Source organism: Hyperolius riggenbachi, chromosome 1, assembly GCF_040937935.1.
Source record: "Hyperolius riggenbachi isolate aHypRig1 chromosome 1, aHypRig1.pri, whole genome shotgun sequence".
Taxonomy (NCBI): domain Eukaryota; kingdom Metazoa; phylum Chordata; class Amphibia; order Anura; family Hyperoliidae; genus Hyperolius; species Hyperolius riggenbachi.
The window spans coordinates 328793272-328819290 of record NC_090646.1 but is presented as its reverse complement, the minus strand read 5'-3'; the positions used below and the strand labels follow the sequence as shown (position 1 = coordinate 328819290).

Genomic DNA, 26019 nt, shown 5'->3' with positions numbered 1-26019 from the left:
ATAAAATTTATTCAGAAAGCTCCCAGCAAATAGTCGCAACGCGTTTCACGGGTAGCAACCCGCTTCTTCAGGCAATAGTGTGCTGTTGTTGCTCCTGCCCACTATTGCCTGAAGAAGCGGGTTGCTACCCGTGAAACGCGTTGCGTTTTTATGTATATTTATTTAAAAACAACAGCCTTGTTGTCCGTTTGTGGTCGGCCGGTCCACCACCGCGACCAAAACATTTTAAAACCTTTTAGCCACTTTTATACTTCCGGCGCCTCTGTACACCTTCTTACAAATTATCTAACTAAAAGGTATAAGAAATAGAGGTTTGACATAAAATGAGTTGTCTCACTATGAAAGGTATATGCATACTTCTGACAGTAATTCTCCCTACTCCACCATCTACCATTTAAAAAAGACTAATACTGCTAAAACAGCATATCCAAGTACTAAGAAAAGCACTTTAAGCAAACGATCATATTTATCCTCAAACTCCTTTGCCAGAATTTCAAAAAATGTGACAAAAACAAAAGTTCCGGCAGCAATTCCCTGTAACAGTACAGAAGTAATACTACTTGCCAGGTTCTGATTGCTCTCAATGGCCATTCCCACTGCAATGCCTATAGGAATCATTATACTGACCAAAGTAGCCATCTTTACAGTGTCTCTCATTGGAGTATTAGATTTTGCCATGTTTACTCCCAGTGCCACAGCAACTAATGTCTCATGAATTAAAACGCCAATAAAAAGGTTTAGCACCTTATCTCCCTGATCCTGCAAGCCTAGCGCCAGACCTTCAAAGACAGAATGGGCACAGAGTGCAAACACCAAGCTGAAAAGCCGAAGCGGTCCGGACCTGGATAGTTCTTTGATATTTATGTTGTGGGAGTGGTGGCTGTGGCCAGTCTCATACTGATTGTTGTCTCGGTTGGAGGATATAAATGGGCTTTCATATTCAGAGTCACTGCCAACATCAGATCCAGCATTAAGGGTTTCCAAATCATAGAATGAACGTTTCTCCTTTTGGAATGTTAAAATTGCTTGTTCCACAAACACAGTGAGGAAAAATCCAACCAGCATGATGGTTTCTGCCAGCGGGTAATCTGTTGTGATATTAACAATTTTCAGCACTTCTTCAAACTAAAAAACAAAATAATTATATTTTAACTTTGGCAGAGCAAAATGAAGACAAACACATACTAATTAGGGCAACAACATGCTAAGTATGTATTCGGGTTAACGCAATAACTACAATAATAAAAATGCAACACCAGGACAGTTATTAATAGCTAGTGTCTCTCAAGAGTTCTTCCAAAGTAGACAACTATCAAACAAGGCTGTTCTCAGCCATAAGCAGATAAAAAAAAAAGGGCTGTACAGCTTCTTTTCTGATGTGATAGTCTGATTGTAATTAAAGAAAACCTGAACTAAAAACAAAATGAGAAGATAAATAATTGTATCTATATGCCTACTCCTAAAAAGGATCTTCCTGGAATACCAGTGGGTGGAGAGTAGTGGGGATGGTCCTGGCAGATTAGTTCAGTTGCGGCGAAGCGCAACGGGGTCAAGGCACCCATGCATTTAGCAGTGGACATCCGAGTCCCGGGCAATGTAATGGCAGAGAGCAGGGGACCCCGGAACTGTACCGGCTGCCTGGCACTGTAGCACTAAAGAAATGGAAGAGATGTGGTGGACATCCAGAATGTATTGTGGTGTTTGGCAATGTGGCAGCAAGTGCGGCCCAAAACCATGCAGGAACTTGTGAAAAAAACTGAGAAAAGAAAAATCGCAGCATGACCAGATTACCAAGCCTTTGGTTCTCCTTAACACTGCAAAGAAACTGCAAGGTGAAGTTTCAAATTCCTAACAGAAGATTTAACAAGTGAAAAGCAGTTATACCTTTTCTCTCACAGCAGGAAGCAAAGCATTGAAACATGTAGCCAGGAAAACTCCTCCAGCAAAAGAGTTGCACAGGGCAAGGATTCTCTGTGAACGATACGTTTTCTCACTTTCTTGTGCCATCAGTTTTACAGGTCCCAGAGAACCCAGCATCATCAACACAAACACTGCCAGTAAGCACAGCAACTTTGCCACTACAAGATTCATGGTGATGACCCGCTTGCTTGGAGATAAAGAATGATGTCAACGTCAGGCTGAAGCAGTGACAGCAGATTCAAATAAAGGAAAGACAATGAAACTTCTTGACATGATGGTCAGGTAGCTAAACTGAAAAACAAATATAGCATAGGATGAGGAATAAATTGAATAAAATGCAATACACATGTTCATGGAAATAAAGTGTCACATATTACTTTAAAGCAAACTTAAAGTGTTAAAAAAAAATGCTTACCACTGTAGAGGCTTCCCTGATGATCAACCGGTCCCCTTCCCACGGCGACCGGGGCCCTCATCCTCTTCACAACTTTCCTTAAACTCAAGGTGACCAAATTTTTTATGGCTTATTCTCTCCCAGTGTTCAGGTGACTTGCAATAATGCAACATGCCAGCAAATAGCAGCAATACTTCCAATTGTGATGGCCCAGGCTTGCGGCATGTCAACAGTTATCAGCAACACTTGAAATATGAGGGCTCAGGCTGGCGGCATGCCAAAGATAACTGCAACAAAGTTAAAGTGAACCCGAGTTGAGAGCTCCTTTTAAGCAATACCAATTGCCTGGCTGTTATGCTAATCCTTTGCCTCTAAAGCCGCATCTACATGCGTAGATGCGGCCGCGATGTTCCTTATCAATCGAGCCGCTGATGCGGCTCGATTGATAAGATCCGACAGGATGGATCTCCCCACCGCCGATTCCCTGCTCGCTGCCCGCGAGGGGACAATAGCAGGGAATCGAGCGGAAGATAAGTGGCGCGGGGATGAGCGGGTATTGATTCCGGCGCACGCGCGGTGAGCGGGGACGCGGAAGAGGCGATCCGGCGGTTAATCGAGCCGCCGGATCACTGCCTCATCTACACGTGTAGATGAGGCTTAATAGTTTTAGCCATATACCACGAACAAGAATGCAGCAGATGTTTCTGACAATATTGTCAAATCTGACAATATTAGCTGCATGCTTGTTTCTGGTGTACTTCAGACACTACTGCAGCCAAATGGATCCGCAGGACTGACAGGCACAATGGGTATTGTTTAAAAGAAGAAAAATATGGCAGTCTCCATATCACTCTCACCTCGGGTTCACTTTATCCACTTGAGGACCACAGTGGTAAACCCCCCTAAAGACCAGGCTGTTATTTTCATAATTGGCCACTGCAGCTTTAAGGCCAAGCTGCAGGGCCGCACAACACAGCAAACGAGTGATTTCCCCCCCCCCCCCCCCCCTTTTCTCCCCACCAACAGAGCTCTCTGTTGGTGTGGTATGATCACCCCACTTGTGTTTATTTATTTTTTTTATAAATATTTATGTTCATTATTTTGTACTGATTTTTACTAATTCTGTTTTTTTATTTTTATTTTTTTTAGAAATCCCCTCCCTCCCCCCAGCCGGCCAATCACGCGATCGGCTGTCATAGGCTTCTGCCTATGAGAGCCGATCGCTCTCTTGTCCCCCAGGGGGAAAGCCGTGCCACACGGCTGTCCCCAGTACAGCGCTGCTGCTGATCGCAGCTGACTGCGATCACGCCATCTAACAGTCTCCCGAGTGGAGACTGAAGGTGGGGCGGAGCTCAGCCCCCTGAGAAGGAGATGCGCACGCGATCTCCTTCAGTAGCCGTCTCCAGGACCTAACGCCAATTGGCGTTAGGCGGTCCTGGGGCTGCCGCCGTGGCCACGCCCATTGGCATGAAGCGCCCGTAGAGTAGTTAAGGAAGGTGTTGTGCAGCAAAGCAGCACAATTACTAGATGTGTAACAGTCGTGTCGCCTATGAACTCACAGGGCTCCACAATGCAATTGTGTAGAGCCACTACGTTATATCCTGCAAAGCTATACATGGCTGTTTCTGCTTGTGGATTAAACTTAATATGACTAAATTAAAGTACAATATGACTGGTGAGAGTTGCGGCTGCCTCACATCAATAAGCTGCGTTACTAATTCCGTCTTCAGTGAAGCAAACACATCTGGCCTATAGCAGTAGGTGCGTATCACATTCAGCTTGTCGGATCTTCCTTCAGAGCACCATAAGAGGATGGAATACTGGTGCATGTGCAACAAGAAGAACTTCTACAAAATTTGCAACTTCATTCTGCTGGAAATACGTGTCCCCGCGAGTTGCTAGGAGGGGGAATAGCATTAACACCACCCCAGTCTTTCAGGAGGCGCAGAGTGAGCGTTCTGTCGGCTTCACCCGGCACCAAAATTTGGCTGTGGCGATTTTAAAGTGAACCAGAGACGAAGCACCCTCATGTATTTCACCATGTATATCAGTGAAAAGATTAGAGAAAACACCTACCCTGCTCTCTGTTTCATCTTTCACTGCTCAACCTGTTTGTTATCAGCCCTGATAAAATCCCTGACTGAGCATTCAGTCTGGCTTTGCTCAGGAATCATTATAGCCGAGTTTGTCTTCTCTGATGTCTTTTCAAGCCCAAGCCTACCCCCTTCTGGCTCTGCTTTCCTGTTCTGTATATTTTCAGCATCACAGAGAGCTGTTATGACTGTGATTGGAGGAGCTGCTAATATAAGAGTATATTGAAACATTTTTTTAATCTATATTTGTTAATCATAAGAGGTTTTTAGAAATGGTGATTTCATTTTGCACACAACACAAGACAAGACAAATAACATTTATATCGCGCTTTTCTCCTGGCGGACTCAAAGCACACAGCCCAATAAATAATATGCTTTTCTAATGAACTGTGTTTTGCATCGAGTTTTAGTAGAAAAACACAAAAAACGTCACTCCAGAGCGGCAAAAATACCAGGTATTGTATTTATTTTGTAAAATCTATCGGGGGATATGTTTATTTTGTGCCACAGCGTTCATCTCTGGTTTCCTTTAAATGTATGCCCCCCCCCCATCCTATGCTATACCAGCCAGCATGGTCCATGACATGAGGGGACCATGCAGGAGAGGGCAAACACAGGGAATCCAGCGCAGGAGGTTTGGGCGCAGCCGGTGCCACCATAGACCATAATAAGAATTACGGCTATAGCGGCACACAGTGAGCAACTTCTGCGCTGTCAGAAGACGGAGCTGAAGTAAATTTAAAACACTGTAATTCGGCTGCCAGCAATCGCTGGAAGCCGAATTACATCATTCCCCACCATTCACGTCGACCTAGTGGGGAATAGTAATTAACGCCGCCGGGAGTTGTGCAGGAGCAGGGTTAGCCATATACCGGCTATATCCTGCGCCCAAGTCTCCAGCGACTTTTTAATAGGTACGTGGAGAGGGACAGAACACTTTCCCCTCTCTTGCAAAACCCCCTCTTCATGCCAAGGACACAAGGCTCATCCCCACCTTTAGTGCCCAGGAGGAGATGGGGGTAACTACCCCATGCATGTAAAGGACCTGGGGATTTATAGGGGAATCTGTGAGCCCCTTTTAATAAGAGGCCCCCACAGATGTCCCGCGCCTTCCAGGTAAATAGGTGTAAAGGCTCACTTTTTACCCTCTACCTATTCATGGTTATGTGAAAAATAACCTTGATTAAAAATGTTTTCATCTGTTTTCTTTGTGAAGTAATCTTCTGTATACTTCTTTCTTCTGTACACTTCTGTCTTCCTCCTTATTTTTCACCTGTCATCTTGCTTGAAGATCTACCCTAAGCCTGTGCTCCCCGACACTACTTCTACTGCAACCGACGTTCACTGTCGCTACAGAGCCAGACCCCCGACATCCCGTCCATCTGCTACATGCCAGGCTCCCCTGTTACCATTACTACCCGCCTAGGGATTCTGAAGAGGATGGTCACTGGACCAATGGGGAGCCCTGGCAAAACCTAAGAAAGATGGCTCCGGTGTTCAGTATTAGGAGTTAGAAGAGGAAGTGGCAGTCCTGGCAGTGTGGCTCAAGCCTGCAGGGAGCGACAGTGCCGGGGGGAGGAGGGTTGGCCTAGCATGGAGCACACTAATGTTGGGTGAGTGCAGGGTTGCAATGGACCACGCGTCCATACGCAAATTGTGAATATGCACCCATCACCGTAAGCGCTCTGCGCATGCATGGTCGATATTTTGAGAGCTGCCTACAGTATATGCAGAAAGCTCACGCTGACGAGCGCATAATCATAACGTGCGTACGGATGGACGTATGGGCCACACATGCACAGTTGCGTACAACTCCTGGCCGGGTTGTGCAGCTTACGAAGCCACCAGCGGGAGAATGGAGGGGACCCAGAAGATAGCCTATGGGGCTAGAGGAAGCCCCAGGTAAGTTCACTATTCCATTTTTGGGCTCTGTTCACAGTCCCTTTATCAGTAGGGATGATCAGTTAGATGCAAATATTTAAGAATTCATGTGAAATTGTGCTAATTTTTTTAATGCAAATGTATGGAGCTTGAAAATGTACTGTTCAAATGGAGCAGAGTTGGGTTTTGATTGGTCCATTTTCAGGCTGCATGATGATATAAGCAATGGCTACCCGAAACCATCAAGCTTTAAAAGAAGACCGTCACAAATGCATGATTAGATGGATGTGTATATTGTTTAAGTTAATATTTATATTATCTTTTTTTCCCAAACCAAGAAATATGAAGAGAGAATCAGTGAATTTTATATTCTCAGTTGGGTTACTATACTCTGTTAAAGTTTGAGGAAAAAATAAAACTTAAAATTCTGCTTGACTTATGTAAACTTTAATTTTTTTTTATTGAATTGTATAGTTTTCCCCTCAAGTTCTAAAAATAAACACGTGAGATGATTACTTTTATGTGTTTTAAAGTAGAATCTCAGATTATTTCATACTCCCTCTTCTCGATCGGTCATCAGTGTTTGATACTGTTGACCACACCTTACTCCTAGAGATGCTTTTATCTATAGGTATAAAGGGCCTCGCTCTCTCCTGGATATCTTTCTATCTCCCTGGAAGGTCTTTCACAGTCTCTTATGCTGGGTACACACTATGAGATTTTCCGATCTATTCCCTATTAAAGTTAACGGAAATCGATCGGAAAATGCTCGGAAATCGATCGGAAAGCAAATCGGACATGTTGGAAATAATCAATCTGACAGTAAATCGACCATAAAATCTCATAGTTTGTACCCAGCACATCTCAGATCAGGTCTCATCTTCCCATCCTTTATCTGTGGGGGTACCTTAACCTCCATGGCGGTCAATTGATTTGCGGCCGCGGGTGGCTTTTTCGCCTATTTTTTTTTTCATGTAGCTAGCCTAGCCCCCCTCCCTGCTCCTTCCCTCCCACCCTTCCGATCGCCGCCGGCGATCTTACCCATCAGGAAATCCTCTTTCGGGGCGGATCGGCGGCGAGCAAAGTGCTAGCTGCGTGTAACAAAACAAAACAAAAAAATATGCAAATCGGCCCACCGGGGCCTGAGAAATCCTCCGCGGCGGCTTACCCCGAACTCAGTTCTGGATAACCGCCAAGGAGGTTAAGGCTCTGTACTTGGGCCCCTCCTCTTTTCCATCTACATGTTTGGTCTTGGCAACTTAATCAACTCATTTGGGTTTCAATACCCCTTATATGCAGACGATACACAACTGTATCTCTCGGCCCCAGACCTTAAAGAGGAGCTGTTAGGTATAGGGTCTCAGAGAAAATAAACACATATATCAGTAGCTAAACATTGGCTGTACTTACATTACATATGCATTTCACTGTCCACGTTTGGATTTCACAGAATCTTTATATAGTATTTGCAGAGAATGATGCTCCTGACAGGTCATGGCAGGTTCCATCTTTGTCTGTCTCCTATGAAGCCAAATGTGTCGTCATGTCCTGCCTGCTTCCTGATGATTAGACTCACACAAAAGATCGGTAATGATAAACACTACTGTGCAGTGAATATTGATTAGCCATGTGGCTGGGAACAATAGTGGACTCCTGCAGTGTACTCTGCCGGGAGTTTTTTCAGTGCTGTGGGCTGCTGCTTTTGTAACACGAGCCCTGTAACTTATCACTAGCAGCCGAGGGGAGGGCCCCAGAATGCTTTGCTGTATGGTATGCGGCTCTCGGCTTCTTAAGAGCTTGGGTCTAACAGCTTTGCTGATAAGCACACATCAAAACTAAGGGCTGGTTCAGACGGGCGTTTTTGTGGCGTTTAACGCAGCGTTTCAGACGCAGCGTTTTTTGGGATCTACTGCCATCCCATGCAAGTGAATGGGAGCGTTAAGAGCAGGCTTTTGCAGGCTTTCATGAAAGCCTGGCAGTAGATCCCAGTGTTGTGTCTAGTCTCAAAAGCAACATGCTGCTTTCAGAGGCAGTAAACGCGAGGAAACCATAGCAGAGGCCAGAACTGCTAGCCTTGAACGCTTTTCAAAAGCTTTCAAAAGCTAGCTTTTAAACGCTGGCGTTTGAACGCAATGCCAAGCAAAAGCTCAGCAGACGCCCGTGTGAACCAGCCCTTAGAGAGATTTTTAACTTCAGTAGTGCCTTTTTGGCTTCCTTCTAAACTGTTTAACACAGGAGAATAGAGGTTTAAATTAGCTTTTGCAGCCTGACAGTTACTCTTTAACTCCCTCCTCGCATGTGCTCCTGACTGCTTGTCTGCTATATCTTCTCATGACCTCTCGCTTCTTAAAACTTAATATAAAGTAAAACAGAACTTATTTTTCCACTCTGTTCACTTCCCTGGCTGATGTAACAATAAATGTTAACACCCCTATAACGTCAGTTCCCAAAGCACAGTGCTTAGGGGTAATATTTGACTACTCTCTTTTATTCCTCACATTTACTCCCTAACCAGCTGCTGACAATCTTCAACTCAAAAACATCTCTTATCCAAACTTTTCTCACTCAGGACACAACTAAAATGTTAATACATGCTCTTATAATATCTTGTGTGGACTACTGTAATATACTACTTTGTAGACCACTGACTAACACTGGCACCGCTCCAATCTGTACTGAACTTGGCTGCTCATCTCATTTATCTTTCTTCTCGCCCTTCCTCTGCTGCTCCTCTCTGTCATGCTCTTCATTGGCTACCATTAACCAGAGGATCCAGTTACAACGGTAACTTAGGACTAGTGCACGCCAAAATCGTTATTGCAGTTGCTAGCGCTTAGCTATTTGCCATAGCGATTTTGTGAAATTATTTTCAGAGCGATTTTTGAATTAGTGTTTTTGCTCAAGCTGAATTGCTCCAAAAAATGTTACATGCATTGCGTTTGCAATTTTAGAAAAATCACAATGCTATTGTGGGAACACCCTTATAGGATTTCAGTAGCCAAGAGCTTTTCAAAGCGCTAGTGATCTGAAAAGCACTCAGAAGCGCTCTTGGTGTGCACCACCCCTAACAAAACTCTCCACAATCTCTTCTGTGTAAATCTCCTCACTAGTTTTCAGATACCAACCCAACCGCAATCTCAGATCTGCACATGACCTTCTTTTGTCCGTCTCTAGAATCACCTCCTTGCATTCACATATACAATATTTTGCACATGCTTCACTCCTCCTCTGGAATCCCCTGTTACAACAAATCAGTCACTCTCCAACTTTTCAGATCTTTAAATGTGCCCTCAAAACTCCCTTTTTCCTTCAAGCATATGCTCTACCTTAGGCTAGTTACCCTTTTGTCCTCTTGCAAAGTTGTACTCCAATTAGATAACCTAAAACCACCATATAGTTTAGATTGTAAGCTCACAAAGGCAGGGCTCTCTCACCCTTTTGTGTCTCGGAATTTTTTACACATTTATTAATATTGTCATTGTACCAACCAGGGACGGATCTAGACCAAGTTGCGCCTGGGGCAAGGTCAGGTTTTGGCGCCTAAAGGTCAGGTTTTGGTACCTAAACTGCCATTCCCCATCCAGTTTTGGCGCCTAAAGGTCAGGTTTTGGCGCCTAAACTGCCATTCCCCATCCAAATTTTGCCGCCTTTTTAAGAATTCAAAACTGCGCCTTGGGCAAGATACCCGCCTGCCCCCCCCCCCCCCCCCCCCCCCAAGATCCGTTCCTGGTACCAACTCTGTATTTCGTATATTGGTGTATACCATTTCCTGTATTATTTTGTACCCCATGATTGTTTCTTATTTTATACAGTGCCACAGAATATATTGGCCCTTTATAAATTAATAACAACAATAGTAAACTCAGTCCCCAGGTCTCGGCCATGCACCTATATGAATATAAAACTTTATACTACTACAAGGTACGTATAAGATAGAACTGGGTCTCATATTTTTAAAGTCAGTTAAAGGACATGATTTTAAAAGCAGGAAAAGAAAAAGCGCTCTAAGCTATTGTGTAGATATGGTGTAGGGCCCTATCCAGGACAGGCCTCACTTTGAGATGTGGCTGTGCTTGGCTAACTGCCTGTAGTGGACACTTAGTAGCATGAACCCGGTTCCCAGGCTGTAGCAGTAGAGGCCAATAGCTGAGGGCGCTTTTTCTTTTCTTGCATTTGTACATGGATACAGAGCTGCCCAGCTTAACATCATGCCTGATCGCTGCTCTCACCTAAGGAGACTATTCAGCTCCTGCCATACAATGATTTTTAAAAGCACACCTTAAGTGAGAGGGATATGGAGGCTGACATATTTAGTTCCTTTTATACAATGCAAATTGCCGATTGTCCTGCTGATCCTCAGTCTCTAATACTTTTAGCTCTAGGCCCTGAACAAGCATGCTGATTAAATGTTTCTGACTAAAGTTTGACTTGATTTCCCGCATGCTTGTTTCAGGTGTGTGATTCACACACTACTGATGCATGAAAGATCAGCAGGATCCCAGGCAACTGGTACTGTTTAAAAAGACAAACATGGCAGCCTCCATATCTCTCACTTCACCTGAAATAAGTAAAAAAAAAAAAAAGTAAGTTTCACATATCTGGGGCTTCTCCCAGCCCCCTGCAGCCATCCTGTCCCGTGCCAGTACTCAATACCACCGACTTGCAAGTCGACGGCCACTGTGCCTGCGCGGCCCTGGTAGCACGCATCCTTATTTACGCTCCCGTGGCCAGGAGCATCCTGCACAGGTACAGTACGAGAAAATCTCCACTGCGTCTGTGCAAGACCATCCCAGCAAAAGGAGCGCCTATGAGGACACGCCGCAGTAAGGCTAGGTCCACACTAGACCCGGTTGCAGGACGGACACTGCAGTCCGGATCAGGGGAAGTACCCACCGTACTGCAAACTGATGAAAGTGCATCAGTTTTGCATCAGTTTCCGTTCAGGTTTTTCCCTGACAGAAAACGTCTCCATCATTAAGGAGTGGGAGGATTTTTTTGGGCCAATCATAAAGCTCAGGCTATCCGTTTTAACATCCGTTTTTTGCCTGTGGAGCTGGAGATGCGTTTTCTCATTACTTTCACTACCCCTGCGTGTATCCGTGGTCCTGATCCGTTGCGTGAAAATGCAGCAGATCCGGACCTTCCGTTCAGGTTTTGAAAACGGATCCCCGCAAACGCAGACGGATCCGTTTTTTACTTGGGTGAGGCTGGCTGCTATTTTCAACATTAGTATCCGGGACTTCGTTTTTCATCAGGTTTGAAAAACGCAGCCACGGATACGTTTCCGGACCTAGTGTGGACTGGCTCTAAACGGCTACTGCAGAAAGGGAAACTGAGTTGCGGTGAGGGACCGGTGGATCGTTGTGTACCGGCACAAGCACAGGATGGCTGCAAGGGGCAGGGAGAAGCCTCAGGTAAGTGAAACTTTTTTTTATTTTTTTTTTACTTATTTCAGTTTCCCTTCAAGTATGAATTAAAAAAAAAAAATCAGTAGTACCAGCGGTTCCCCCAGGTGTCATCCCCCTAATACTGCTGTCCCTGGTTCCCCAACAGAGTATTTGCACAGAGAAGCGAAGGCACACTCGCCTATCTGGTCCACATGCTCCTTATTTGCTTCCATGATCTCCCAATGCCCATACCCTGGAACCCGGCAGAATGTATGAGCTTACGCAGGGTCACAAGTATGGGTACTGGGAGATGACCGAAGAACACAGATGGGAGTGTGCCAGCTAGACGGGAGTGTGGCTTCACTCCCCCGCACTAATAATACTCTGCAGGAGCACCAAGAAGAGCAGTATTAGTGGGAAGGGGGAGGGGGTGAGAACACTGCCTGCCCAATCACAGTGATTGAATCTGCTAGCATATTGTATGGGCACTTTCCTTCTGTTATGACAGATGTATCCCTCAGACAGTAGGCAATGCCTTTACTCACACTTCATTCAAGCTGTCTTGCAGAGTGATTTCCAAGTCCTATTCAGGTCTGCCTGAAAAACCAGCAAACATGACAGCCAACTTTGGCACAACAATTCACAAAATCCCTTTTTGCAAACTTAAAGCAAGACTGAACTGAAGATTAAAAGTCAAAATAAACATACACATGTCATACTTACCGTCTAATCATACTTGCAGTCTAATCATCAAAATCTTTCTCCTCTCCTGTGTCCTGTTCGTCCACTGTGATCAATGGAATTCTCCGTCCTGCATTTTGAAAATGGCCATTACCCATAACAACTTCCTGGTCAGCACACTGTTAAACTGCAATATCGCTATCTTGAGCCATAGGAAAGCGTACATGTGAATTTGGCGCTGGTACACTTGGGCGCAGGATCCAGCTGTTATATGGCTGGTCCTGCTTCTGCACAAGTCCGGGGCGTTTTAATTACTATTCCCCCTCCAGGCCGCCATGGATAGTGGGGGAATGAAATAATTCGGCTTCCAGCGATTGCTGGAGGCCGAATTATTGTGTTTTTTAAGCAACTTCGGCTCCGTCTTCTGACGGAGCCGACCTTTCTCACTGAGTGCCGCTATAGACTGATTCCCATTACAGTCTATGGCGGCGCTGGCTGCGCCCAAAGGTAGCAGCGCTGAAAAGCACTGCTCCGATAGGAAAACACGGACATTACCTTGCTCATCAGTTGAAACTGACAGCAACTGATATATAACAGACGACTGATATATATCAGTTCTCACAAAATCTTGTCAGAACTGGAAAGAATTATTGTTGTAAGAAGAAAATGGTGAGCTTCTGAGACTGATGGCCAGGTAAGTATGTCATATTCATTTGCAGTTACATCATGTGTTTATTTTAAATAATTTTACTCGCTTCAGGTTATCTTTAAAATTATATATACTTTTCCAAAGTAAATTGCAGAGAGGATGATACTTTGATTTTAACTGTGATTGGTAATGTAGATTTACCTTTGACTTCATCTTATTTTAGCTTTAGTTTCCGTGCAGGTCAGCTATTGTTGTAACTTGCTCACATTTTCCAGTAAATAAGGAAACTATTTTTTCAGTATATCTGGTTGTCAGAAAGGTAGCATGAATTCAAAGTTCCGAGGACGCTACACATTTTAAACACGTAAAAGCACCAGAGACCGCAGTAAACATGCCTAATAACAGATTCACTTGAACTAATTTCTCCTACTTCATCCGGAGAAGCCCACAGATATTCTACAACTGGTGTCAATCACAACATGTACACACAACATGCAAGAGTAGTGGCAGATCCAGTTCAGTCACCTACATATATAACGCTGCACAGATTCAGCTGTGTGGGTTGAGGGGGAGGCTGCAGATCCGGTCACGTGGTATTTCGTTCCTGACAGATTACACCTCCGCTCCGCTTACGGTAACGCTTGTTGTCAAGACTCTTTTGCTGATTGGCTGCGTATGACGGAGTAGGAGAAGCCTGTCTTCCGATTGGTAAAGATGCTCAGCTTCATCATCCTGGTTACAGATAGCTGAAGTAGCACTAGCATGTGTAAGAACGGTCCGACTTGCACAGAAACAGAGATATTAGTTCCGGAAATGATTTTGTCAGCCGTGGAGCTGTTCCATTTGCAAGTGCTGAATCATTTGGGGGGAGTGCAAAACTACAGAATGTATAGTTGTGTGGACAAATTGGTACAATACAATAATACAATAATATTTGTAAAGCGCTTTTCTCCCATAGGACACAAAGCTCATAGTTGTGTCTCAGATTAATACAGGGTTACAGGCTGGGTTGTGTTACAGAGGACATAGTCAGATGTTCATGAATGCCAGACTGAAGAGGTAGGTTTTCAGTTTAGACTTAAATGCTTCCAGGGATGGAGCTGCCCTGATTGGGCGTGGCAGGGAGTTCCAAAGTGTAGGGGCAGCATGACAAAAGGCTCTGTCTCCAAAGGTTTTGAGGTGGACTCTGGGGGTGACCAAGGTGTTACGTCCTTTTGATCTAAGATTGTGGGGGGTGTGATGCAGTTGCAACAAGTCCTTCAGGTATCCAGGGCCCAGATTGTGCAAGGATTTGAATGTCAGTAAGCCAATCTTAAACAGAATTCTCAATTTTATCGGTAGCCAGTGGAGTGAGCACAGGGTTGGTGTTGTGTGGCAATGGCGGTGTTGGCTCGTTAACAGCCTTGCGGCAGCATTCTGTACTAATTGCAGGCGGGGTAAGTCTTTCTTATTCAGGCCTGTGTAGAGGACGTTGCAGTAGTCTAACCTTGATGTGACGAAGGCATGAACTAGGGTTGGAAGATCCTCTGAAGGAATTAGGTGTTTAATCCTTGCAATATTCCTTAGGTGAAAGAAGGAATGTTTCACAACAGCTGAGATTTGATTCCTGAAGCTTAATTTCCCATCAATCAGTACTCCCAGGCTGCGCACACAGTCTGAGTTGTTCAGGTCTGAGCTCCCTATCCTTAGCGGTGTTGGTTGAGACTGGGGCTGCTACACAGATCTGCACCTTAATTATCTATGTTGTTTCAGATCCATTGCTTGTAATGTACTGATCACTCTAAAGACTCATACATATGCCTGACTGAAGCTGGCTGAGGCGGTAGATAACTACCTCAGGCAGCTATAATAGATAATGATTCCGGGTTCTTGATGTTGTGACAAGGCAGTGTCACTCAAGTCATAAAGCAATATGCAACGCACATTATGCAACGCACATTTATTGTGCACTATTCCACATAAACATCCGACAATTGTTTCGGGGGCCACGCAGGGTCCCCCTTTCTCAAGGCATGTGGCATACCTCAGCTGACAATTGAACGTGTGTACGGCACCCGACACCCAACCTTCAAGCGATCTGCTGGACAGATCTACCCAACCCCAGCGATGCCAATCCCCTCCCCAATCCCATTGTTAGCGCCAATCCCCCACCTGCCGCATGACATCATGCATGTGCTGCTCGTCCTCCCCCTACATTGCAACACAGTGCGTCCTTAGCTACACAGCTGACGTGTGTGAAGCATGGCCCAGCGATGTTGGCCAAGGGATCAGCTTCTGATCCCCGACGGGCAACATCAGTTGGGCATGTGTACGGACTCTCATTCAAAGTCCTGCTAAAGTCTGGTTTTCTGGTTGAACTCAATGGATGTATGTCTCTTTTCAACCCAAATAACTGTAAAGTCGGCTAAGGCAGCCGATAATGACTGCCTCAGGCTATAATCAGGCGTGTGCACAGTAGCCCCCAACCCGCAAGTGATGCCAGGCAGCCACACATCAACTTGGCCGAGCCACGGCTGATTGCATTGCGAACGCAGTTCCCCTGCCCACTGCGTGAAGTCAAGCACATGACACTTCGTCGTCCCTCCGCCACCGCATACCAGCAGAACGCATGCTCAGTTTCACGGGGGGGGGGGGCAGTTATTTCTAGTTACGCCCCTGCCCCCAACTGTCTGCTTCCTCCTCTTCCGTTCCCTCCAGACCCCAGAGACAGACCACGAGCAAAATCACATCCATGGTCCCGCGCCACTCCACTGCAATGCTGATTCAGAGCTTCTGCCCTCCCTGCACATACTAGAGGTCTGGCTTAAACTGATGAAGCAGTCATGTATGGATATTCGAGCGGCTGCTTCGCTTCATCAGGCTGGGACAGACCTCTAGTATGGGAAGTGCACACCACTCGAGAGGAAGACAGAAGCTTTGCACTAGAGCAGCGCAGGACCATGGATCAGGTATGCCCACCTCCGGGCCAGGTGCACACTGTCACTTGCTGTCTGTTTTTGGTGTCTGCTTGTAGAATTTGGGGAAACTTCCCTTAGATTAGGGGCACATATGGCTGTCTATACTGGGGAGGGGAGGTACCTCATACTGGTGGAACATCTTGCCATCTACTCATACTGGGAGTACATATTCTGGCTGTCTGTACTGGGGGGAAGCTACTTAATACTGGGGACACATCTAGTTATACTGGAGGGGGAACCTACCTGCTACAGGGGCGGGCTCAATTCGGGGAAAGGGAGGATGGGGACAGGGCAGTTTCTAGGCTACACTTGCACCCAGAACGAGGGTGTCAAAATTGCGCCCCCTCCCCTTGGAGCCAGATATAGGCGCCCAGAGTATAAGTTAGCCAGGTCTAGTTGCACCTAGTATAGGTAGCCAGCTAGAGGGCCCCCCGGTGTAGGTAGCCAGGCATAGGTGCCCCAGTATAGGTAGTGAGTATAATCGCCTCAGTATAGGTTAGCCAGGTAGGTGCTACCAGTATAGGTAGCTACTAGTATAGTTGCCTCCAGTATAGTTTAGATAGGCAGGTGCTCCTGGTATAGGTTAGATAGGTAGATGTCCCCAGTATAGGTTAGCTAGGTGGGTGCCTCTAATATAGGTAGCCAGTATAGTTGCCCCAATATAGGTTAGATAGGTAAGTGCCCCCAGTATAGGTTAGGTAGGTAGGTGCCTCCAGTATAGGTTAGATAGGTAGGTGCCCCCAGTATAGGTTAAATAGGTAGGTACCCCCAGTATAGGCTAGATAGGTAGGAGCCTCCAGTATAGGTTAGATAGGTTGGTGCCCGCAATATAGGTTAGATAGGTGTAGGTGGCCCCCAGTATAGGTTAGATAGGTAGGTACCCCCAAAATAGGTTAGATAGGGAGGTGCCCCCAGTATAGGTTAGATAGGTACATACCCCCAGTATAGGCTAGATAGGTAGGAGCCTCCAGTATAGGTTAGATAGGTAGGTGCCTGCAATTTAGGTTAGATAGGTAGGTGGCCCCCATCGCTGCTCACTTACCGCTGGTCTCTTCTGCATAACCGCTGATACAAGCTCTACTTCCTGATTAGCAGGAAGTAAAACGTGTATCAGCGGCTATGCAGAAGAGACCAGCGGCAAGTGAGCGGTGATTGGAATGCAGGGAGGTGAGTTGCTCTATACATCGCTTCCCTGTGCTAACTCTGCAGTGGAGGGGGGGACATGGAGGGCGGCCCGGGGAGAGGAAGGGAGGGAGAAGTCGGGCCGCCCTCCCCGCAGCCTCGGCTCCCCCCTCCATCATGTCCCCCCCTCAGCACGGCCACTCGGCCTGCACACCCCTAGAAACGGGGATGGATGGGGACATACTTAGGCATTTTTTGCTGGGAAACCTTGTCCCGGACCCGTTTCCTTGCCTCTGCCTAATGCAGGCCTAGAAACATTCATGTGCTTTTCACTGAGAAAAGAGACACAAGACACACAACAGGTACCATCTACTGTACCTGTTGAGAACTGTAGTAATTTGATAGTAATATATTCATACTAGTGTACATAAAATAGGACCATCATACAGTGGGATGCGAAAGTATGGGCAACCTTGTTAATCGTCATGATTTTCCTGTTTGAATTGTTGGTTGTTACGATAAAAAATGTCAGTTAAATATATCATATAGGAGACACACACAGTGATATTTGAGAAGTTAAATGAAGTTTATTGGATTTACAGAAAGTGTGGAATAATTGTTTAACTACCTAAAGACCGCCCCACGCCAATGGGCGTGGACGCAGCGGCAGCCCCAGGACCGCATAACGCCAATTGGCGTCAGGTCCTGGAGCCGGCTATTGAAGGAGATCGCGCGCAGGTTGCGCACGCATGTCCTTCCTGGGGGAGCGGAGCTCCGCCCCGCCTTCAGTCTCCGAGCGGCAATCGCCGTCTATTTACATGTACGGCGCTGTGATCGGCAGCAGCGATGTACTGGGGACAGCCGTGTGAAACGGCTGTCCCCTCCATAGGCTGGACAGCGATCGGCTGTCATAGGCTGAAGCCTATGACAGCTAAACACCCTGATTGGCTAGCGGTGGGAGGGAGGGAGGGAGGGAGCAGGGGAAAAGAATTAAAACAAGGCTATTTTTATTTAAAAAAAAAAAAAGGAAATAAATATTTATATAAAAAAACAAAAACAAATGTGGAGCGATCAGACCCCACCAACAGAGAGCTCTGTTGGTGGCGGGAAAAGGGGGGGGAGATCACTCGTGTGCTGTGTTGTGCGGTCCTGCAGCTTGGCCTTAAAGCTGCAGTGGCCAATTAGGGAAAAAACAGGCTGGTCTTTAGGGGGTTGTTTAACACTGCGGTCCTCAAGTGGTTAAACAAAATTAGGCAGGTGCATAAAAAAAAAAAAATGAAATCAATATTTAGTAGTTCCTCCTTTTGCAGAAATTACAGACTTTAAACGCTTCCTGTAGGTTCCAATGAGGGTCTGGATTCTGGTTGAAGGTATTTTAGACTATTCCTCTATACAAAACATCTCTAGTTCATTCAGGTTTGTTGGCTTCCGAGCATGGACAGCTCTTTACAACTCACACCACAGATTTTCAGTTATAGTCAGGTCTGGGGACTGAGATTGCCATTCCAGAACATTATATCCCAAAAAATCACTGCGCATGCTCATACCCTGTAAGATAAATCAAAAAGCGCACATAGTGCCCAGCATTGTCTTCAACAGACTGAAATGTGCACCCTGTGCTGCACTCCTGGGGGTAGTGCCACCACCTCAGATAGGGATCAGAAAGTCGCTTTTCCCCCTTTGTGGGAGCACTCACCAGAAGCGCGTCTTTCACCAGTGCATATCAAGCCTCTCTCAGTCAGCCAAGGAGAAGACCACGATGTAAAAGCAGATCCAGTTTAATGTAAAACCGCCAGGTTACAGAGATAGTGCTCGCTCCAGCCGCGGACAAACGGAGCAGCACATTACCATCCGGCTTCCTTGTTTCCTGGTCGTGACGTCAGCGCGCTCCTCCGACTCCGCCCTACGCGTTTCGTTACAACGTAACTCATTCAGGGGCTGGAGAAAGCCAGCCAACGTCGCATGTAAATACCATACCGCGCCTCCTCCGTCATCGGGACCGCCCGCAATCCCGCCCTCTACTTGTTGCTAGGCTCCCGGTAACGTGCTGACTGCATTTCTCCGCGGTATGGCAACTTAAAATAACAACATAAAACCATTATAAAATCACCAATCAGACACCTACTAAAACATTAGCATTAGCTGTGACATTTACATATCTATCAGCAACAGCCCAAAAACAGTGGACAGGCTCAGCACTACATCGTACCCTCCCTCCATTCCACAGCGGAATCCGTATACTCAAAATCCGATTCTCACTTCAAATGTTAATGTTAATGAGGAAGCCCCTGCTTTTTTTCACAAGCCCCGGTATCGGCAAGACGAATGGTATGTAGAGCCCTACCCAACCCCGAAGAGTGTTCGGAAAAGAGAGCTAGACGGGGAGTCAGGGGAGGAAGGAGGTTACAAGAAAAGAAAGGAATAGCGAAAGGGGAAGTCATCTTTAATACAAGTGGTGTGAAGTTGGAGAGATCTGAAATTAAATTACTGGATAAGGGTTTGAAGTATGCCCCTAAAAACGCTTTGAATAAATTTGAAACGTTCATCGATGTGCAGAAATTTGTCCGCAAATTGAACTTAAAGAGATATTTCTTGGATAAAGAAGGCCCTACAAATAGAATGAATCAGGTTGGAGATTATGTCCATACAAATATGAGGAATAATTCGGTGTTCAATCCTTCTAACAATGCTAGCAAACAGACCATCGAAATTTTTAAAAATCTGGTGATTGGGGACTTGGAGCGGATGCAGCCCCCGCGGGTCAAAAATTATGACCGTGAGGTCTGCAAGCTGCTCAAAGACAAGGAACTCATCATCAGACCAGCTGACAAGGGGGGGGGGGGGGGGGGTGGTTATTGTAAATAAGGATCAATATTTTACGGAGTTGGATAGACTGGTAGGTGATGAAACGGCTTACAAAAAATTGGATGGGAACCCGGTCTTGGTTTATAAGAGGGAACTGATTGGAATCTTGAAGGAGGGTCTTGATGAGGGATTAATTAATGAGAGAGAATTCGAGCATCTTGTTCCTAAGCATCCTAGAACCCCAATTATATACCAGCTTCCTAAGGTGCACAAATCTATAACGTCTCCTCCGGGTCGTCCCATTATTAATGGGATTGACTCTATCACTTACAGAATTGGTAAGTATCTGGATTTTTTCTTGCAGCCCCTGGTGAGTTCGTTGCCCAGGGTCCTGAGGGACACTTCCCACACCCTGCAAATTCTGGAGGGTGTGGAGGTGGGGGAGGATGTACTGCTTGTGACAGCGGATGTCGCTTCTTTATATACCAGCATTACCCACCAAGGGGGTGTGGGAGCAGTTGGGAGGGCCCTGGGAAAAAGTAACATCTTACCGGGAAAACAGATTGAGTTCATACTTAAATTATTGCAATTTGCCCTGTCCAGGAATTACTTCTGGCATAGAGGGGATTTTTATGCACAGATTAAGGGATGCGCCATGGGGGCCCCGTATGCACCGGCCCTAGCAAACATTTTTATGTCGGAGTGGGAGGAGGAAGCTATACGGGTATCCAAGGGGGAGGTCACGGAATGGCGTAGGTTTATAGATGACCTCTTTGTGGTATGGAGGGGCTCGGTAGAGGAGTGGACTAATTTTTTGAAAACAATTAACTCCTTGTATCCGGATATAACACTTGAGGCAACAATCAGCTTTTCAAGTGTGGATTTTTTGGACCTGACCATCTATAAGGAGGGTGGAAAACTTTCCACTCAGTGTTTTTTAAAAAAAAACTGACCGTAATGGGTTTATTCCCACGGTTAGTTGTCACCATCCCTCGTGGATAAGAGCTGTCCCCAAGGGCCAGTTTCAAAGGGTCAGAAGAAACTGTACTAAGGAATCAGATTATCATAACCAGGTGTCTGTTTTGGCACAAAGGTTTGTGGATAAGGGGTATGACTGTGGGAGAATGGGGCAACTTGAGGAAGAAGTTGCGGGGATGACCAGAAAAGAATTGATAGAGGGAAGGGGGGGGGGGGGAGAGAGGAGCACCCCCGGAGCTTCCCTTTATATCTACCTTTAATACTCAATACAAACAAGTTGAAAAAATTATGTTCAAGCATTGGCCAGTTTTGCAACAGGATGCTCGACTGAATCTCATTGTCCCAGATAAACCAAAGTTTATTTATAAGAGGGTGCCTAATTTAAGGGATTTATTAGTGCCGAGTTGCGTTGATCCGCCCGTACCTACTAATGTCCCCTGGCAAAGACCGGGATTCCATGTGTGCAGGAGTTGCTGCATCTGCAGGGACACGTTAAGTGTCTCTGTGGATGTGATTCACTCTAATCATTTACATAAGGATTTTAGATTAAAACAATTTATGACATGTTCTTCCACATATGTGGTCTATGTCCTGACCTGTGGGTGTGGCCTGCAGTATGTGGGAAGAACGACGCAGCCATTGAAGAAACGTATTTATCAGCATATGTATAACATTAGGAAGGGGTATAAATGGCATAGTGTTTCAGCTCACTTTGCGGACAAACATGGTAAGGATCCAGGATGTCTGAAAGTTGTTGCGGTAGAGAATGTGCGTTCGCATTGGCGGGGGTCGAATAAACTGCAACAGCTTTGTAGGAAGGAAACGGAATGGATCCATAGGTTAGGGACTCTTTCTCCAAAAGGTTTAAACATTGAATTGGATATTAATTGTTTTATTGCTAATGGATGAGTTAATTGTTATATGCACTGATTGCACTTTAAAATTGTTATATGCACTGTACATGCACTGTTTGCACTTAAGTTCACTAATGTGTGTTTTATGAATTTGGGGAAAATAATATATTGCCCATGCTCACTGTTATGGTATGTTAATTGATTGTAGTAAGCGGAAAGATATGTTTATCTGCCATGATACAAGAATTCACAAGCACTGTCACTGTATATAAGATGGTGATGAGTGTGTCAATGAGGGGTAAGGGGGTGATATTAGTGACTATATGTCAACTTAATGTAATGGAGGTGAGGAGGATGTGTTAGGTTGTACTTCGTATGATTACAAGCACTGTCACTTTAAAGAAATAAGGTGATGAATGTGTCATATATGGGGAAGGGGAAGTGATTTACATTAGTAGATATTGATATTAATGTTTCCAATAATTTGTAGGGGATATTGGAGATTGATTTGAGTCAACGGGGTGGTTGTGTATTTACAGTATAATTGCACGCAAGGGTGATAGGAGTAGTATAATGGATAATATGTGGGAGGGTATGATTACATTTGCACAGGTAGAGGGTGGGCTATTTGAAGTGAGAATCGGATTTTGAGTATACGGATTCCGCTGTGGAATGAAGGGAGGGTACGATGTAGTGCTGAGCCTGTCCACTGTTTTTGGGCTGTTGCTGATAGATATGTAAATGTCACAGCTAATGCTAATGTTTTAGTCGGTATCTGGTGATTTTATAATGGTTTTATGTTATTTTAAGTTGCCATACCGCGGAGAAATGCAGTCAGCACGTTACCGGGAGCCTAGCAACAAGTAGAGGACGGGATTGCGGGCGGTCCTGATGACGGAGGAGGCGCGGTATGGTATTTACATGCGACGTTGGCTGGCTTTCTCCAGCCCCTGAATGAGTTACGTTGTAACGAAACGCGTAGGGCGGAGTCGGAGGAGCGCGCTGACGTCACGACCAGGAAACAAGGAAGCCGGATGGTAATGTGCTGCTCCGTTTGTCCGCGGCTGGAGCGAGCACTATCTCTGTAACCTGGCGGTTTTACATTAAACTGGATCTGCTTTTACATCGTGGTCTTCTCCTTGGCTGACTGGGAGAGGCTTGATATGCACTGGTGAAAGACGCGCTTCTGGTGAGTGCTCCCACAAAGGGGGAAAAGCGACTTTCTGATCCCTATCTGAGGTGGTGGCACTACCCCCAGGAGTGCAGCACAGGGTGCAGATTTTAGTCTGTTGAAGACAATGCTGGGCACTATGTGCGCTTTTTGATTTATCTTACAGGGTATGAGCATGCGCAGTGATTTTTTGGGATATACTGTTTAAAGTGAAGTGACTTTTTCGTTGTTGTGATCCCCTGAGTGTGTGTATAGTATCTCCAGTGGAGCGCAGTGTATTCCTGAGGCATTCCAGAACATTGTAATTGTTCCTCTGCATGAATGCCTTAGTGGATTTTGAGCAGTGTTTAGGGTCTTTGTCTTGTTGAAAGATCCAGCCTTGGTACAGCTTCAACTTTTTCACTAATTCCTGGATATTGGTTTCCAGAATCTGCTGATACTGAGTGGAATCCATGCATCCCTCAACTTTGACAAAATTCCCAGTCCCTGCACTGGCTACATAGCCCCACAGCAGGATGGAACCACCACCATATTTTACTGTAGGTAGCAGGTGTTTTTCTTTGAAAGCAGTGTTCTTTTTCCTCCATGCATAACGCCCCTTGTTATGCCCAAATAACTCATCAGTCCACAGCACCTTATTCCAAAATGAAGCTGGCTTGTCCAAATGTGCTTTAGCATACCTCAAGCGGCTCTATTTGTGCTGTGGGCTTCCTCTGCTTCACTCTTGCATACAGCATCTTCTTGTGTAAAGTGCGCCGAATGGTTGAACGATGCACAGTGGCTCCATCTGCAGCAAGATGATGTTTTAGGTCTTTGGTGCTGGTCTGTGGGTTGACTCTGACTCAGTGGCGGACACAGCCAGCAATGGGCCCCTGTGCAAAATACCAATTGTGGGCCCCTGACAGGCAGTTAAAAGTATTTCTGAGGCCGAGAAATATTTCTTGATGCATACATGTAACATTTGCATTATACTGGTTACTGAACAAAAGCAAAACGTAACCCCAATCCAGCATCAAGACAGAGCATAACATGTCAGGCTCTGTCTTTTATACTTGAAAACACACCTGTGGTGAGAGGGATATGGAGGCTGACATATTTATTGCCTTTTAAACAATGCACATTGCCTGGCTGCCCTGCTGATTCTCTGCCTCTAATACATTTAGCCATAGACCCTGAACAAGCATGCAAATCAGATGTTTCTGACTGCAGCGTGGAGCTGACTGGTGCAAATTCAAATCAATCTAGGACTGACTAGCCAAAGATGGTGCAGTCTGCAGTGGCAGTATGCAATCTAGACTACCTGGCTGGAACCTAGTACAGAGGGTGAGTAAGCTAGAAGGCAGGAGGTCTAGTGAGAAGACAGGACAGTGGATTGTAAACGGGGTGACTTCCAAGATGTTTTTGGCGGGTGCTATGCAAGTGCTAGATCCACTGCAGGGGCAGCTGACCTGCGGCGCGGTACGCGCACCGCGGGTCAAAAATTTGACTTGTCCGTGCACTGGAAAGTGGGCGCGGTAATGACGGGTCATGAGCAGGGCCAAATATTCATGAACTTAGCAGCAGTTAGTAATTCACTGACAGTGGACATCAACAGGAAACTTTGAATGAAGCCCCCTCTCCTAATAAAAAATGATATCCTACTTACTATACATATAGCAGAGATTAGATTGTAAAATCCTCTGAGGACAGTCAGTGACATGACTGTGTACTCAGTTAAGTGCTGCAGCAGATTTCAGTGCTATATGAATACATCATAATAATAATTTGGTAGGACATTAGACTATGCCTATGGTATTAGATATTAGGTATTAGATTGTGACTTCTTCTGAGGACAGTCAGTGACATGACTATGTACTCTGTAAAGTGCTGCAGAAGATGTCAGTGCTTTCCGACACTGTCCGACCATGGTGCTTGATCGGTCGGATCAATGGCCTCCGGTCTGCCTGCGCCTGGACACTTAAGGTGGGTGGGCTAAACAATTGCCAGGGAGGGTTGGTTGGTATTGGCTAAACAAATGCCAGGGAGGGTGGGTCCGTGGGCTAAACAAATGGGAGGGTGGGCTAATAGGTAGGTAGCCTGGTGGTAAGGTTGGTTTAATAGGTAGGTAGCCTGGTGGGAGGGCTAATAGGTAGGTAGCCTGGTGGGAGGGTAGGCGGGCTAATAGGTAGGTAGCTTGGTGGGAGGGAGGGCGGACTAATAGGTAGGTAGCCTAGTGGGAGGGTGGGCAGGCTAATAGGTAGGTAACCTGGTGGGAGAGTGGGCTTTAGATAGGAAGGTAGCCTGGTGGGAGGGTGGACTGATAGATAGGTAGGTAGCCTGGTGGGAGGGAGGGTGGGCTGATAGGTAGGTAGCCTGGTGGGAGGGAGGGTGGGCTGATAGGTAGGTAGCCTGGTGGGAGGAAGGGTGAGCTGATAGCTAGGTAGGTAGCCCGGTGGGAGGGAGGGTGGGCAGGTAGGTAGGTTGCCTGGTGGGAGGGTGGGCAGGTAGGTAGGTAGCCTGGTAGGAGGGAGGGCTAATAGATAGGTAGATAACCTGGTGGGGGCCCCCCTCCCGGTATGCGCGGCGGAAGAGCAGCAGATATAGGGAGGCTCCGGCAGGTTTAGTGCAAGCGGCATACAGAGGAGAGGAGACAGTGTGGACCAGGCGGTTGAACCTCTAGCGCCTGCTTGAACCGCCGGAGCCTCCCTATCTGCCGCTCTTCCGCCGCGCATACCGGGAGTGGGGCCTGAGGTGAGAGAGGGAGGATAGGAGTCGGGCCCCCCAAGGGAAATATAAAGTAAAATTAAAAAAAAACAGCAATACTTAATAGGCCCCTAAAACAATGGAACTTCAGGGGCCCTCGTGCGCTGGCACGGCCTGCACGGCCGTATGTCCGCCAGTGCTCTGACTGTTCTCACCATTCGTCACTTCTGTCTACCCGAGATTTTTCTTGGTCTGCCACTTCAAGCCTTAACTTGAACTGAGCCTGTGGTCTTCCATCTCCTCAATATGTTCCTAACTGTGGAAATACACAGCTGAAATCTCTGAGACAACTTTCTGTATCCTTCCCCTGAGCCATGATGGTGAACAATCTTTGTCTTCAGGTCATTTGAGAGTTGTTTTGAGACCCTCCATGTTGCTACTCTTC

The 26019-nt window shown here is 46.1% G+C and overlaps 1 protein-coding gene across 3 annotated transcripts; it reads right to left on the bottom strand.

Moving 5' to 3' along the window:
• Positions 1 to 258: 258 nt before the first annotated feature.
• On the bottom strand, positions 259 to 13741 carry SLC39A3 (solute carrier family 39 member 3). Of its 3 annotated transcripts, none has more exons than XM_068271189.1 (4): positions 13535 to 13741; positions 12399 to 12486; positions 1885 to 2211; positions 259 to 1125 (listed from the first exon to the last, which is right to left on the bottom strand). In XM_068271189.1, exons 3-4 carry the CDS (start codon positions 2089 to 2091, stop codon positions 388 to 390), a joined length of 945 nt encoding a protein of 314 aa, XP_068127290.1. In that variant the 5' UTR covers positions 2092 to 2211; positions 12399 to 12486; positions 13535 to 13741; the 3' UTR covers positions 259 to 387. The 3 variants fall into 3 exon arrangements, with proteins under 3 accessions (XP_068127290.1, XP_068127291.1, XP_068127292.1); XM_068271190.1 differs by lacking the exon at positions 13535 to 13741 and adding an exon at positions 13207 to 13518; XM_068271191.1 differs by lacking the exon at positions 12399 to 12486.
• Between the last annotated feature and the right edge of the window lie 12278 nt (positions 13742 to 26019).

What these genes read in the sequence shown, in the direction of transcription:
- SLC39A3 (XM_068271189.1), bottom strand. Translation starts at nt 2,091, where the DNA reads ATGAATCTTGTAGTGGCAAAGTTGCTGTGCTTACTGGCAGTGTTTGTG. An exon ending in TTCCTGCTGTGAGAGAAAAG is followed by an intron (nt 1,126 to 1,884) that starts GTATAACTGCTT and finishes TTTGTTTTTTAG; the next exon opens with TTTGAAGAAGTGCTGAAAAT.